This window comes from Rhagoletis pomonella, unplaced genomic scaffold (assembly GCF_013731165.1).
Source record: "Rhagoletis pomonella isolate Grant_MI unplaced genomic scaffold, Rhpom_1.0 Rhpom_scaffold_04441, whole genome shotgun sequence".
Classification (NCBI taxonomy): Eukaryota; Metazoa; Arthropoda; class Insecta; order Diptera; family Tephritidae; genus Rhagoletis; species Rhagoletis pomonella.
In genome coordinates, this window is record NW_023462991.1 from 908 (window position 1) to 16046 (window position 15139).

The 15139-nt window shown below is 36.4% G+C and overlaps 1 protein-coding gene and 1 long non-coding RNA gene across 2 annotated transcripts; both read right to left on the reverse strand.

Annotated features, from left to right (window-relative positions):
• Positions 1–214: 214 nt before the first annotated feature.
• Positions 215–11497, reverse strand: LOC118754708. The gene is made up of 2 exons (XR_004994933.1): positions 10360–11497; positions 215–775 (listed from the first exon to the last, which is right to left on the reverse strand). It is a non-coding gene; the product is annotated as an uncharacterized LOC118754708 (long non-coding RNA).
• Positions 11498–12586: 1089 nt separating this feature from the next.
• Positions 12587–15007, reverse strand: LOC118754709 (alpha-tocopherol transfer protein-like). Its single transcript, XM_036489596.1, has 6 exons — positions 14945–15007; positions 14606–14874; positions 13627–13708; positions 13244–13534; positions 13032–13168; positions 12587–12806 (listed from the first exon to the last, which is right to left on the reverse strand). Exons 1-6 carry the CDS (start codon positions 15005–15007, stop codon positions 12677–12679), a joined length of 972 nt encoding a protein of 323 aa, XP_036345489.1. The 3' UTR covers positions 12587–12676.
• Positions 15008–15139: the final 132 nt, after the last annotated feature.

Consider the following 15139-nt stretch of genomic DNA (forward strand, 5'->3'; position numbering starts at 1 on the left):
CGGAAAAACAGTTGCCGCTGTAGCTGAGCTGCTGCTGGTGATGGAGCTGGTGGTGCTGCTGTTGGCAGTGGTGGCCGTTGAGGCGGAATCCTCGAATGACTTCTCGAACGATGCAATTGGAGCGGCGCCGAGCCGTTTCTGTTTGCGCGTCTCCATCTCGGCCGGCTGGAGTTGGAGTCAGCGACTTTTATTTCGTTGCTTTTATGAGCTCTTTTTTTTGCAGTCGTCGCGTAAATTAGCACATTGTCACCATAAATTTTAAATTGCACACTTTACATAGATATGTAGATGCTTCGCTTCGGGGTTGCGCTGATGATTGGTGCTGGTATGCACAACATGGCGTATGAGTAACATTTAGAGATTTACAGTTTGCTCGCTTTTAAAGAGTTTTTTACATTCAAATTTCGTCGGTAAGTGCATCTGTATGTTTTTTTTTTCTTTTATTTTTTAACTCAATTTTAATTTTTGTATTGAATTTTCCACTTGTTCTCAAACCTGGTTTACTTTCTTGTACGAGTAAATAAATACTTTTATATAATTTATACTAGCACACAACTAGCTTTAAAGGTACACCACTCCTCTTGAAGTTCCCATTCCTTTAATTATTAGTTCTTAAATATTCGTTAAGTTTTGTTTGAGCATGCAACCATGTCATTGCCTTCGCTACGTTCACATTTATATGCGCGTGTTTTTTCTTGTCCTGCCAGCAGTCGCGCCTTTGTGGGCCCATTGTTGCTTCAGGCGCGCTGAACTGCACTGCAAATATCCAAATGCCCTTGAGGGCAATAAACTCGAGGTTATTACCAAAGTGTAACCAACAATGCAACAAGCCAAGCAAGTCGGCCGCCCGTGGTGGCATGCAACCGACGGATGTGCATACAGAGGCACCAAAATAAATAATGTCATAAACATAAATGAACATACGTGTTTATATATATATATGTATGTATATTAGGCCGCACGTTGCATTGTTTGTTAGTTCACTAAATAATAAAAGCAGCAGAATGTCGCTCGTTTTGTTTGTGTTTTTGTCTTAGCTTGGCCTGTCTGTGCCTGTCTGTGCCTGTTTAATTTTAAAAAACACTTTTTGTGACATAGCAATTCTCAACAACTATCGCTGTTGCAACAAACACACACACACACACACACGGAGTACACACACACAGAGCCTTCCGAAGTGCACTATTGCATACAGAACGCGCCTTTATGGCTCATTAAGCCATAAAATTCAAGCAACAGGACCGGCTGGCCCGCCTTTTGGGGCATTTATTTAAAGTTAAATGGTGCCAACATCATTTACCCATTCATACATATGTAAATACTCACATAAAGCATTGTGTATGTGGTCACTGCATAGATACAGAAATAGTTTCGCTAAGTAGTGGACTGCCAAAAAAGTAGGAACAACCGCAAAATATGCTGGAATGCAGTGATATTTTAGCCAAGCAAGTAAGGTCTGATAGTTTTACCCATGGACTTGGAGTTTGACTAAAATTGTTCAACTCAACATACCTTCAATGGAAAAAAACCACAAACTTTGTGCAGAACGGAAGTAACCGACAACGCGATTTATCACCGTCGCCTTAGTACGATAATTGCTTTTTGTTTACTTATTTATTTTCCATTTGTGGTGCTTTGTTTTATCAATGTGTGGTCTCAATGCCAAACTTTTTAGGCAATGAAAGCACCCGGACACTCTCTTGTGCATGGATGTGTATTAGACTGGTTTTTTTCAGTCAACGTATCGGACGAGCGATATAAAGGGTGTCCTAGAGCACCCGTCCACCCCCCCTGTGAAATGTGGGCAAAAATATGGCATAGCAAATCGGGGATGTTCCATCTTTTGGTGGTATTATCAACTTCCTGTAGCAACCGGAAGTGAGTTAAACTGGCCGAAAGTTCATTTTTATAAAATACATATGTATATGTACATGATAATCACTACAGATTCGGATTCTTTCGTGTTTCTTCGTTCTCAATCAAATTGTTAAATTTAATTGTTACTTTTACCTACAATGACTTTCGGAGGAGTGAATTTATGGAAAAATCACGTCAAAAAACCGAGTTAAAAAATTTCAAAATTAAAACAAAAAGATTCCTCTCTCATTTATTTATACAAAATATAAAAACTCGCGATGACGGACCTTCAAATCTTTATATTATTCACTGTCCCGAAAATGTTTTACAAGAGATTTTGAAAAAAAAACCGAATAGTTGATTTTGGGTACCTACTATTTATTATCAAAATATTAAACAAAGAAAATCGGTTTTAGCTACATAAGTAATTGTATATTTTATTTTATCTTTTATTTGCTTTGATGTCCAAGAATTTAAAAATGTCCACCTAATTCCACTCAAATTTCCATGCCTTATAAAATTATAATTATCGCAAATGTTTTTACTGTATTTTCGGAAACAAATCCTGTTCATGTCAAAAAAAGTAAAATAACAAGTAATTTTTAGCAAAAAAAAAAACCGACTTCAACTCTCATATAAAAAAAAAATATATATATATACATATATATCTCATGATCCACTGATCGGATCTTAACCAGATTAGTATGGGACCAACTCTGAGACACTACCTTTCCGATGCAAAAAGAAATCGGTTGACGTGATCCAAAGTTATGCGGTAACATACATAAAAAAAAAAAAAAGTATTCCGACGAACTGATAACCTCTTCCTTTTTTGGAAGTCGGTTAAAAATTAAACGTTTTTCTTTAATCAAGCGTATCAAGCTTGCATAAATTAAAGTTAAATCCAAATCTACCGCCATCGCCATTGCCTCCACATAAACTGCCACAATTAGATTTCAGCGTTCAGTGCAAAATGTGTATTTATGTGTTTGTGTTTGTGTTTATACATATTTGCGCAGTAAATCGGCAAGCATTTCTAAATCAAAATGTTTACCTCATAGTAAACTTTAGTCAAGCGTCTATGAAGGCTTGCACACAAATAAACCTACACACATACAAGCATACACAGCCATTTGCCACTTGCCGTACAAACGGTGTCGATTACCGTAGCAGAGTCAACACGTAACGGTCTATTTGAACGGCCTAAACGGCCACCAGCTATGCTTAAGATTAGCAGCCGTGAAAAGTTAAATAATAGTGTAAACGATGTTTGCGATTCGAAGGCCACAAAGGAAGCGAGGCAACTAAAATTAGTAGTGCAGAAATCGAATTTGGTTGCATGAGCTGAGTTCATAGATATTCAATAAGAATTTGCGAAAGAGTTGTGGCAGTGTAGTAGGTGTGGACATGTGCGTGTAATAATGAAATTTTTGGAGGCCAAACTATGACTTGCCGAAGGTTATTTTGATTGCATTTTGCGCTAGCAACATCGAAGCGCTTAACGGGTACTACGCTGCGTATGAGTAATAGTGATTTCAAGGAGTGTACATAAGTATATTTAAAACAATCGGTTTGTTTAAGTTTTAAGAAATTTTCCTCAAAATCAAAAGTAAAACCTCTCCTTCATTTGTCCATGCAGCTATTTACCGTAATATTCGCATGTCCATCAAAACTTAGTTGAAGTTCAAGCGCCATTTTGCTTAAACTTATACAATTATTCACACATTTTGGTGGCACTTCAGTCCGGCCGTCAGTTCATTTAATTTATTTACATACATCACTTTTATGATACACATACATATGTACATATGTAAATAGTACACCTCGCTTATTGGCTCTTATCGCACTATTAACTTGTTTCCTAGTTTAACGTGTTAATATTAGTATACTTTATTATAAAAGTAAATTTGCTAATATTAATTGGTTTTTAATTGTTATGTCAGCCGGACATGCGAGACGTTGCTCTGCTGGCTGCTAGGCCAGCGAATTAAAATCGATTACTGTTACGTCTACTGGCTGGCGCTGTTGCTGCAAAATGTGAGGTGTATGGTAGTGTGTAAATATGTATGTGTGTTCGCCGATAGATCAATGACCACAACAAAATGGTGGAAATGGGTCAGCAAGTGATTTATTGCTGGTTAATGGTTGTACTGCTTGTTTGTAGTGGCTGGTAGATGGTGGTGGTGGTGGTGGCATGTCTGGTGCAAAACTTATGTGAGGTTAGTTACTGGCAAAGCGTGCCAGTGTGCGGGCAATAAATTAAAATAATGCACTGAGCCTTGCAAGCAAAAGCAAAAAAAAAATGTCTAAAGATATGCTTAAACTATTCAACGAGTTGATCTAAGTATTTAACGAGTAACTTTTAACAATGTATGCCCTGTATGGAAAGTGCCCGACTGCGTTTTGAAGCGCTCAATTAGTTTCTTCGAAAAATGCGAAAAACAATAGGAAATTGCTTTACTTTACTACACTCCTCGCTGCTGCTTTAACTTCCTGCCATATACATATATATATATTTTTTAAGAGCTTGGTTGTACTTCGCAACCGCAGCGCTACTGGTGCCGCACTGCAGAAAATGCCGCAGGCAGTGCTGCCTTTTTCGTGCCATGCGCCGGCAACCGCAAAATGGCTTCGCTGATTAAGCAGAAAAGGTGAAGAAAGCTAACGATAAAAAGCGTGCAAAAGAGCAGAAAAGTGGTAGTGTAATATATTGCTGAAAAAAAAATCAGTCCACTTAAAACAACCTGCAATTTGGAAATTAAAGCGCCTTATTATTCTTAATCAGCTATAAAGTTCTATCTGCTTTCTTAAAACCAAACCAAATCAAACTTACTAAAGAAGACATAAATGCATTTTACTTTTTTAAATTTTTAAATGAAATTCTCCACTAAAATTTCCAATTTTGACTACATTGAAAATCTAAACTCCCCAGAAATCTTTATTTAACTTTTAACAAATACAATTTTCGTCGGATGAAATGTAAAAATGGGACTAATAAAAATAGAATAGAAACTTTATTTCAATTTAGTTATTCGTATGCGCTGAGTCCCTGGTGTATTATAAATATGCAAATATATACATACATATGTACATATATAGCCACATTTTAGCCACAAAAAACGCGAATCGTCATGACACGCACTTTGTTGCATGAAACGAATAAATATATGTATGTATATATACAGTCATGTGAAAAATAATAGTTATGGCTATTTTCCTTTTGCTTGTTTAATGTTTATTATTTTTTTTTATAAAAAATCAGCTCATTATCTAACAAAAACCATACATATATGTAAGTCCTAATTTCAAACTTTATATAAAAATTAGAAAAATTCTACATCAAACTTTTTATTAGGCAAGGAAAATTTTTTTGCGGATGAAGTTATTATTTTCTTCCGCACAAAAAAAAAAATTTCAAAAATCTACGCGAATTGTTAGCTGCGTATTTTCTTAAGCTGGAATTTAATAAAATATACGCAATTAAAGAGAGTGTCGTTATGTGACAAAAGTGGAAATTGTTTGATTGGGAATGATGGCTCTTTTCATGAAACATTTTTTCAATATTATTTGGGGGAATTCTAGTTGTTTTTGGAGTTTTTGGAATCAATGCAACTTATTTCAATTTTCCTTTACGTGACATAAATTTCCATTGGTATTTTTTTGTTAAAATTTCTTTTAAATGAATTTTAAATGCATTTAAATTGTAAATTTTAGGTCGAAAATTTTTTGGAAACCTATGATTTATTATGTTTCAAGTTGAAACTTTCAACTCCAAATTCTAACCAAATCGGATCATAAACGGTTTTTAAAGATATCTTGACCCTAGCGCCAGCCAGCAGGACCATTTTTCGCAAAAATTTTCCCGCTTACATAACCATTATATACCCATATATAGTTTTGTTAGATAATCAGCTGTATTTTTATAAAAAAAAATGTAATAAACATCACAACAAACAAACGCAAAAAAGGCAAAACTGTCAAAATATCGTATACCTATTATTTTTCACGTGACTATATGTATGTATGTCAAATTTCGCTAACCATGACTTACATACATATAATTATTCGCCTAGTCTGTTCCAGCTGTGTAATCCGACATTTGCTTTTAAAAATGCCATTGCAATGACATCATAAATAAAATTAAGCTAATATTTTAGTTGAAATGAGCAATTCATTTTTCCAGAGGTTAACAAGGTTTAAGAAAGGGTTGAAGTTGTAAAATTTTAGGGGGGGACGGTCTATGGAAAATGCCTGCGATGAGCAAGCCAGTTTTTGGAGTTTTATTTCAAACGGCTACGAAAAATTCAATAAAAAATAAATGACTCGATTTTCTCTGCCTTTCCAAGCTAAGACGTTTTTACTAAAACCAAAAATACCTGCATAAGTGTTAAACATATCAAATTACTTGTTAACACTTCCTTTATTTTCACTTAATTTGAAACATTCTCAATAGGCACCGATCAGTAGAATTGCGTGTTTGGGGTGGATGCTGGTTGCGTGATATTTAGCGCATACTCAAATGTGAAAAAGTACCTACTCTAAGCGATAGAACTTCAACACACATCGAACTAGAGTGAACTTATGTTTGTAAAACTGCGTTGTATGCAATTAGATAAATGTATTTGTTTTGCTCTATTTCATCAACGCCTGCAATTTTTCTTTCTATTTTTATCTAATGTTGTTCTTACACTGAGGGAAAAAAATATTAAAATCAAATAGAAACGTAATTGATCTTACTATAAACGTCAACGAAAGTACTGTATATCGGTAAATATTCAATTCAATTACGCGCATATTAAAATGACCGCGTTCGTACTGAAAAAGCATCCGAGAAGTGAATAATCAAGAAAAAACTAAAAAAAAAATTTATTTGCATATTGCCTGCAGCGGAATTCGAACCCGACCATCTCCGGATACCAACAACTTGTGGCAAGCATCTTTGCGCACTCAGCTACACTCAGTCATATAAATTTGCTTTCAAATGTTGAATATCCATCAACACCAAAGAACGCGATTTGTCCGGATAAATATGTATGTACTATGTATGCACGATTGACAGAAATTCTTGAGAATTCTACTCTCATTCTACCATTCTTGCTATGTGTGTATGTGTGTTTCGTCACCGCTCTCAGTGCGGCGCTCTGCATGCTTGGGGTGCGTATGTACACTTACATATCCATACTCAGATGTGAACAGTCAAATACGTGCGTAATAAATTTTGTATGAAAATATTATTTTTAAATACGAACATTTTTAAACGACAATCAAATATAAAGTATTCATTTTTACTATGCATTATTTCCCTCAGTGTAGTACTCTCCAATGTATTAGTTAATAGCCCCAAAACCCCATTTAATCATACTTATGTATATACATGTGTGCATGCAGTTCTTTGTTATTATGTACCCCAAAGGAAAATCTATATCGCGTAAGAGACATTTCTTCAATGCGAAAAGCTCATTTAAAGAGAAGTTTTTTGTTAGCTCAGTTGTTTGGTCTAAGTAAACGAATATTAAATGCGAAATTTCATACAAAACTTACTCGATTTTGAGATACACGCATAGGTCTTTAACCTCATACAAGAATTTATGAAAAACTTTGTGAATATTTTTTGAAAACTTAACTTAAGTATTTAATTAGTGATTTATACATTATGTATGTATGTGTATTGTGAAATTAGATTTTTTAATTTTTTCTTCTTGAGACTGTGCCATCAGAGAAAGAGCTGAGAGTTGAAATGCATCTTAATTGTTAAGAAATTCCTGCATGGTATGATTACATACACACACAGACTTACGCGCCAACACATGCAAAAAATAAGCAAAAAATTGTGTACGTATGTATGTATACACCCCTACTGTATACCGTTAGAACAGTACTTCTTACAAAGGCAACAACTCAGTGGGGCGCACAGCGCGTGTCGACTGTAGTTTCTTGTGTAGCATTTGATTTGTGCTGCATAAAAACCAACCAATTCTTTGAACCAACATGTTTGCGATGGCTCGAGTTGTTGCGTTGTTGTCTTGTTCGATTAAACGGTTGCCTGCTGTAGTGAAGTGTCATTGTCTATGCGCCTGCTGCTATGCTACACAAAACAAAAGATAGATAAATTTATACACATACATATGTACATATATCCATATATACATAAGCCGGCTTTCTAGCGAAACGCGGGGGTGCGTGCGTGTACATACAAAGCAATAGACGAAGATGGCTTGAAGTTGGCGGACGTCCGACGTCGACGCAGAACGCCGACAGGCAACCACCCTCATTCGCCGTGCCGGCACATCAAATCATTCATCCGCTTCGGAGTCGTTGGGCACCCAAGACTGCCAAAAAAAAATCGTACAAGCAAAATAGTAGTATTTATAGCATAAAGAAAGGCGGTGGCGCAATTGTTTTCTGATACAGCTTACTTGTAAAGCTCTATTGTAATACTTAGTAAAAACTACAACATCAATGAGGGGCTTAACGCGCAGGCATACACACACCCACACCCACACCCACACCCACAAATGCATACATTAATACGTGTAATTTTGATGTACACACGAGTGGTTCTGCTCTGGTACTGTTATGTCGAAATATTAATAAACATTTTCATTACGCTATAATTTTTGCTGCTTTGCGTTTACAATCTGCACGCTATGTACAATAAATATGTACGACGTACATAAATATAATTATGCTTACGTGGGGGAGGTATGACGGCGCATTTGGCTCTGTATACGTATTGGTTAAGTAAAATGCTTATATATACACATATGTACAGTGACTCAAACAAATGACCACGTAATGTTTTTTTTTTTTTAATATTCGTAATATTTTTCCAGCTAAATTTTTTGTGTTATTTTTATATAAATATATCGTCTAAGCTTTAACCAAAACCGTGTAAATCACACTTTCAACTTTATACAAAATTTCAACTTTTTATTCTGAGTTTTTAGAAAGTTTTTGGGTATGCAGTTTTATAGCCCATACAATTTTAGTCTAATGAAGTTCAAGTTTCAAACGGCTAAAAATTCGCGTTGATTTTTGAGATTTTTTTTTTTAGGTTACTTTTTCGGGTTTTTTAATATAACGAAAACTTGCGTTGATATTTGGAAATTTTCATTATACTAAAATTGTGTGGGCTATAAAACTGCATAGCCAAAAATTTTCTAAAAATTCAGAATAAAAAGTTGAAATTTTGATGAAAATTTGTTTTGAATTTTTACACGGTTTTGGTCAAAGCTTAGACGATATTTTTATATAAAAATAACACAAAAAATTTAGCTCGAAGAACATTACGAATATTTGAAGAAAATCAACACGTGGTCATTTGTTTGAGTCACTGTATTTTTGTATTTGTATACACATAATGCCGAAGCATTATGTTTGCCTAGAAGAAGCGACATTTTGCCTTTGCTCTTTTTCTAGTTTATTATTTTTGTACCTTTTTCAGCTGTTAACCCTAAAAGTTTTGCCTTTTTTCTTCATTCGCGCGCACACACCACCGCGCATAGTTGTTTTCTTTGTTATTCTTTACTTATATTTTAGGTTAGCATGCCAACCGGCAACTCATTACTACAAAGCTTGCGTGCTTCCTCCCCGCCTCCCGCGCCCACTGTGCCCAAGAGTGTTGGCCGCTCAAGTCACGACTGAAATATGTATGTACATATGTAGGTACATAGCTTACATACTGAGAAAGCTTGATGTGTAGGCATTTTGTTTGCCTTTTTTTGCGATGTCTCGCTGTTTATTTTATTTTTGTTTTTTTTTTTTGTTCACTGCGCATTGGAAATCCTGCAGCAATGCACCACAGAGAAATTCCTACTAGGAGTCGTTGATGCTTTATGTAGTTGTGTAAATAAATGTACATATACCTGGAGATGGCGTAGTAGAAATGAAAAACACCATGAGGCCGTGAAGTGAGGGAAAAACTACAAAAATTTCAAGAATCCTTTACAAATTGATGAAAGCAAAACTTGACGCAATAGCTGAAATTCAATTTCGCTCATTATATAAGATTTCTTTGGACACTTTGATTAAAAAAAGGTTTTAAGATACAGTTTAAAAGCCTTATTAAAATCATTAGATTAAATTTTAGTAAATCGAGTTTTTCAACTGCTGCGGCGTTTTTTTATTACTTATTTTCGTGTTGAATGCAGAGTACGCTGCGAATGTAATTTAAACCAAATCCATTTTTCATTTTGATATTTTCTTTTTATAAATTTTAAACTTAAGCTGTATGTTTATATGTACATACATTTTATATAGATACTTTAAACACACATCCATTTAAGTTTATTTTCTATTGATCAGCATACTGCACACTTTCAAGCGAAGATTTTCATCAGCATTTTCTTTTCATATTTCATTTAACGCTTTGCACTTTAAAATCTTACACCGCAATTTTGTTTTACTTTTGAATTAAATTTTTATGTTTCCCATAAAACTTCTCCGCTTTCCTTTGTCACTTAAATCATTAAAAAATGACGGTATTCTTGGAAGACCACTCACTGTCCGCTGATCGCTTTATTCAACCGGTCGACATTTCAGACATCTACACAATGCAACCGCAGGATTAGAAATACACAGCGCTGCTCGTTGGTGCGGCTACTTTATTTGGTATGTACGCCAGCAGTGACTGACTGCAACATGTTGGGTGTTGCGTGTTGGCGCTGCAGGCCCAAAACAAAACACCGGAAGCAGCAGTGCCGCCATACAAAACGCTCATTGGCAAGTGTCAGCGTGCACTGAATGCACTCAGGCGCTGCGGTCAGACAATGCAATTTCCGCGAACGACGATGGTTGGTGGGTGGCAGAGGGCGCTTCAAAGGCTCAAACTTTTGTAAATGTAGCATTTTTTATTTGTCACAGTTCTAGTTTTATTTTTAAACACTCTTAACACACTGACTTATCGACCTTTTTTAATCGAAATCGTACTGATTTTTCCTGCTTGCGACCATTTACTTAATACACTCACCCAACAGCGATGTGACTGCTGGCACCATTGATCCACCCGTTCAGCCGACACAGTGTCATTGACTGAGTCGACAAAAACCAATCGTGCGAATGCTTCTACATGTATGCCACATACGTATGCCACCCACGCCTTTACTTACTTTGAAGTAGATTTTTGCCTCTCTTTTGCCCCGACTTTAGCGCTGAACAGACAATTGCAATCAACATCCTGCCTGATATCCTGCCGTGCGTGGCCGTTGGCGTGCTGTGCTCTGACAGCATCTCTAGTTGAGGAAACTGCATTGCAGTCACCTTCTCACGCTCCCCTGCTGGCTCGATATGGGTTAAGTGTGCTGCAATGCTGGTTTTTCATTTTGCGACAACGCTGGTGAGACGAGGTTTAGTACAAATTCATCGAAAAGAAATAAACGTTATGGGATGTTAGTTGCGAGTCAATGAGTTCTTGTATGTGTATGTTTGTTTGTACTTATATACGTGGAGTTACTTAACTTCTAATAGTAAATCAGCTGATAGGTGTATGTATGTACATAAGTATGTATGCATTTATTTATCGACGTTCGATACATTTATTAATGCAACAATATATTTATAGATCGCGTTATCGCCAATTTATTCGATTAAGTTATCGATGCATTTACTGATATATACAGGTATATAACTATGTTATCGATATATTATATATTAAAAGCCGTGGATGGCTGAAGTACTTGTTATCGAAATTTTTAACTACATATATTTTTATCGATTTTTCAGTCATCTTTATCGAAAATTTAATCGATATCCATTGGTTATTTACAAACATGTGGATGAAAATTTTCGAAAGCTTTAACGCAATTTATTATACCATTGTAAATAATTTTCATATCGACGGAGGCAGTTCGTTCTCATGCTGCACCACAAATTACCACCACTGCCGCAACACTTTGTTTGGCAGAATGTTGCAAATTACTTTAAGGCACTTGCTGTGCCGTAGAAAATTTGCATTTCATTTAGTCTGCTGTAAAAACTTTAATTACGAATCAGAATCAATTGACAAAGTCATTTAAGAGCGCAGCAGGTGACTCATCGAATTAGCGCACGGCGCGTCTGCAGCGTTTCGCCTTCCACCACCCCTATTGAGGCATTTAGCTCCTTTGGCTTTGTTTATATATTTACACCTCACAGTATTCTAATTTTTTCCGAAATTTCATTTCGCCGCATTGTGACTTTTCTTCCTGATAAACGGGCGTGATTAATGCGCTTCAAGTGCATAGCATTTCCAAAGGAATACTTCTCCTTAGTAGGCTTGCTCACCTCAACGCAACTGCACGATTTTCCGTCCATTCTTATCACTTTTTTTTTTTTTTTTTTTTCATTTTTTAACTCCATAGCAAGGCCTACGACCGATGGTGGTGCCAACGCTTTACTACTGTCCGCTCCTCCCCTGCGACAGGCACTTCAAACAGAAAAAGGAAGTGCACAACACAGCGCCGACTGAGTGTGTCCTCTGCATGAATGAGTTGAATGAATTACGGCATGTTGCTGCTGAGACTATGTGTGTGTTCGTATGTATGTATGCATGTGTGCGTGTTCACTTTTTAAAGGCAGCGCAACAACTCAACTCAAATTGTGTGCAAGCTTCGAGGAAGTGCCGCCTTTGAGCAAATGGCACATTGCATACAAGTTGGTAAATGAAGAGTTAAAGAGTTGAAAATGCAATTCAATGCTTCTTACTGCGGAATTTTAGCAGCATTTTTTTATCTTTTGCTAACTGTTACTATAATTGCTCTTTTCTAAATTAGGGTTTTTTTTATTCTTTACATGCGCATATGTTTACACATCGATAGACGTATTTACATTGATAACTATTTCTTTAATCGATTTCCAGTGTTTTCAAACTCTGGCAAATTTTATCCGGCTCTCGGTTTGTTTCTGTCTGTGTTGCAGCTTTTAGTTTCTTGCTTTTGTCGATCTTCCACGCATCGGGGTTCATCAAGTAATCTCTGAAAAGTGTTTCTTCATTTTAGCAACTGAAATTTAGTGCCCAATCATACATTTCGAACTCAAGTGGTCTTTGTATCAAAGATTGTGAGGAGCCAGCGGCAAACCGAAGCTTCGTAATGTGGCTTTCGGTAGCCAATTGCACGCAGTTTTCACTGCACTCGAATACATATGTGACTGAGCTTCGAAATACATGATGCGGCAATACATTTTCCCTTGACAATTACCTCTTCTCTATCAGCATTTTAACCCATTTTTCTTTCAAGTCAGCCATTTTTCCCGCTGCTCCGCCATATTCCTCCGGTAGCATTTCACGCGGGAAGTAATTGTACGGTGTATCGGCATTGGGTAGATGGAAATTGATCTTTGCGGTGAAAAGGCATTTTTTAATTCAAACATTATTTAGCAAGCTCTCTACTACCTCTCCCCGGCCACTTACCAATTTAAAAACCTCACTTTTAATGAACGGCTTCACCACAGACAGCACCTTGTCCAGATAGGAGGGGCAGTTGAGCACGTGTATGGCCTTCAAGCGCACCGGATGTGCCTCTTGCACGAACTTCATATAAACGCGAAGCGAACTGAAGACCGTGCGCGCCACATGCCGTAAGCTGTAGCCAGCCATGTCGAAAATGGGTACCTCACCGTCGCACATGCCCGCCTCATCGGGTACGACAAAGCGCAGATCCGCCATCATAAAGAACACTTTGATACTGGCCGTAAAATTGAACTAAAATTCAAATATTTAATACGATTTTTTGGAATATTTGCTATACATATATTTAATAGTAATAGCAACGATAAAAACAACAAGTATCACACCTTATCGGCCTCATAGTCGGTTAGGCGGTAGAAGAGCAGCTTGTTTTTGTCCGGTGTCAACCCAGGCAACGGCACTAGATCGCTGAAAAAGTAGTTTTTATAAGAAAGATAAAAATAAAAGTCGTAATATTTAAGCCGTTATGCATAAAATGTCAAAACTCATATCCACGTGTATTAAAAAAAAAATCAGTTGCACAGAGATTTTTCGCAATAACTGGTTTGGCCACCTTAACATCGTCGACCGACCACTGAAGGTGCAAAACTATCGATGGCATTATCGATAGTATCGATGTTTTTTATTTTTCGCTACCATCGATTGTTTTTTGGTCTATCGATATCGATATTTATTTTAGTTTTATTTATTCTTTTCTTTTCATTTCTTATAAACATCCAAGTTGAACTAAAAATTTGGTGTCTACTTTTTTAAAAGAGTAATGAAAAATTTCGAAAAGTACGGAAAACCTTGCATTTTTTTAAATACCGCTTACTCCAGTAAAAAACTGATACAACTTAACTTACAGCAAAACTTTAATATTATCTACTCACCACTATTTACTATTTAATAGAAGGTAAATAAAAACCATTACTTTTCAGATAAAAAGAAATGACTTCGTGTTCGAAATTTTCAATCTACATCCTGAATGCCTTATATATGACTTAGGATATCTAAAACCACAAATGTAAAATTTCAGCACGTCCAGCTTTTCAATTTCAATTAATTCCAAATTTTCAATAACTTTACTTCTAACTTAACAAATAAACAATTAAAAAAACGTGTCCAGTAGTTTACAAGGGTATCCCAACGCCTTGCCGAATATATTTTTAAGCAAATCTTTATACTAAAATTGAGCGAAAAGAATATAAATACGCTACTAATCGACGATATATCGATAGTTTTGAAAATAATATCGAATGCTATCGATAGTCTGACTATCGATAGTTTTGCACCTCTACCGTTCACCGTTATTACGCTACTCACGCTACTTGCAACAGCTGCTGTGACTCTTGATCGGTGGGATCGCGCTGCAGGAATATGTGCGGATACTTATTGCGCAGCGCATAGTTGAGTTCGAACAGTCGCTTGGCGTTCTCCACGTCGCCAAACATCGAATAGAGGAAGCGCTCGAGTACCGGCTTCTCTGCAATTAAACAATAAATAGACGAACAGTCAGAGTGCTGGAGAAATATATGTACATAGGTAGAGAAGGGAAGGGATGGGAAGCGTGAGACGCGAGGAAACGTGCTTGACTAGCTGGCAAAATAGCTAAGCTGTGAGTGTGTGCGTTACAAAAATTAAAATTAACTTTTCGCTAAATACTTTATTGAGTTTCTCGGCGTTTTCACGTGCTAAACGTGAGTCGCATACGCTGTAGATGGGCATATGGGCATTTCTAACGGTCGCGAACCGTACGTTCGTACGCTTTCGAAGTTCAAAAAACGGGAAACATAAATTTTTATTAATTTTTTCATGTTTCGATAGCATTTTTTTAGGTGCATACATATATTTGTGGTG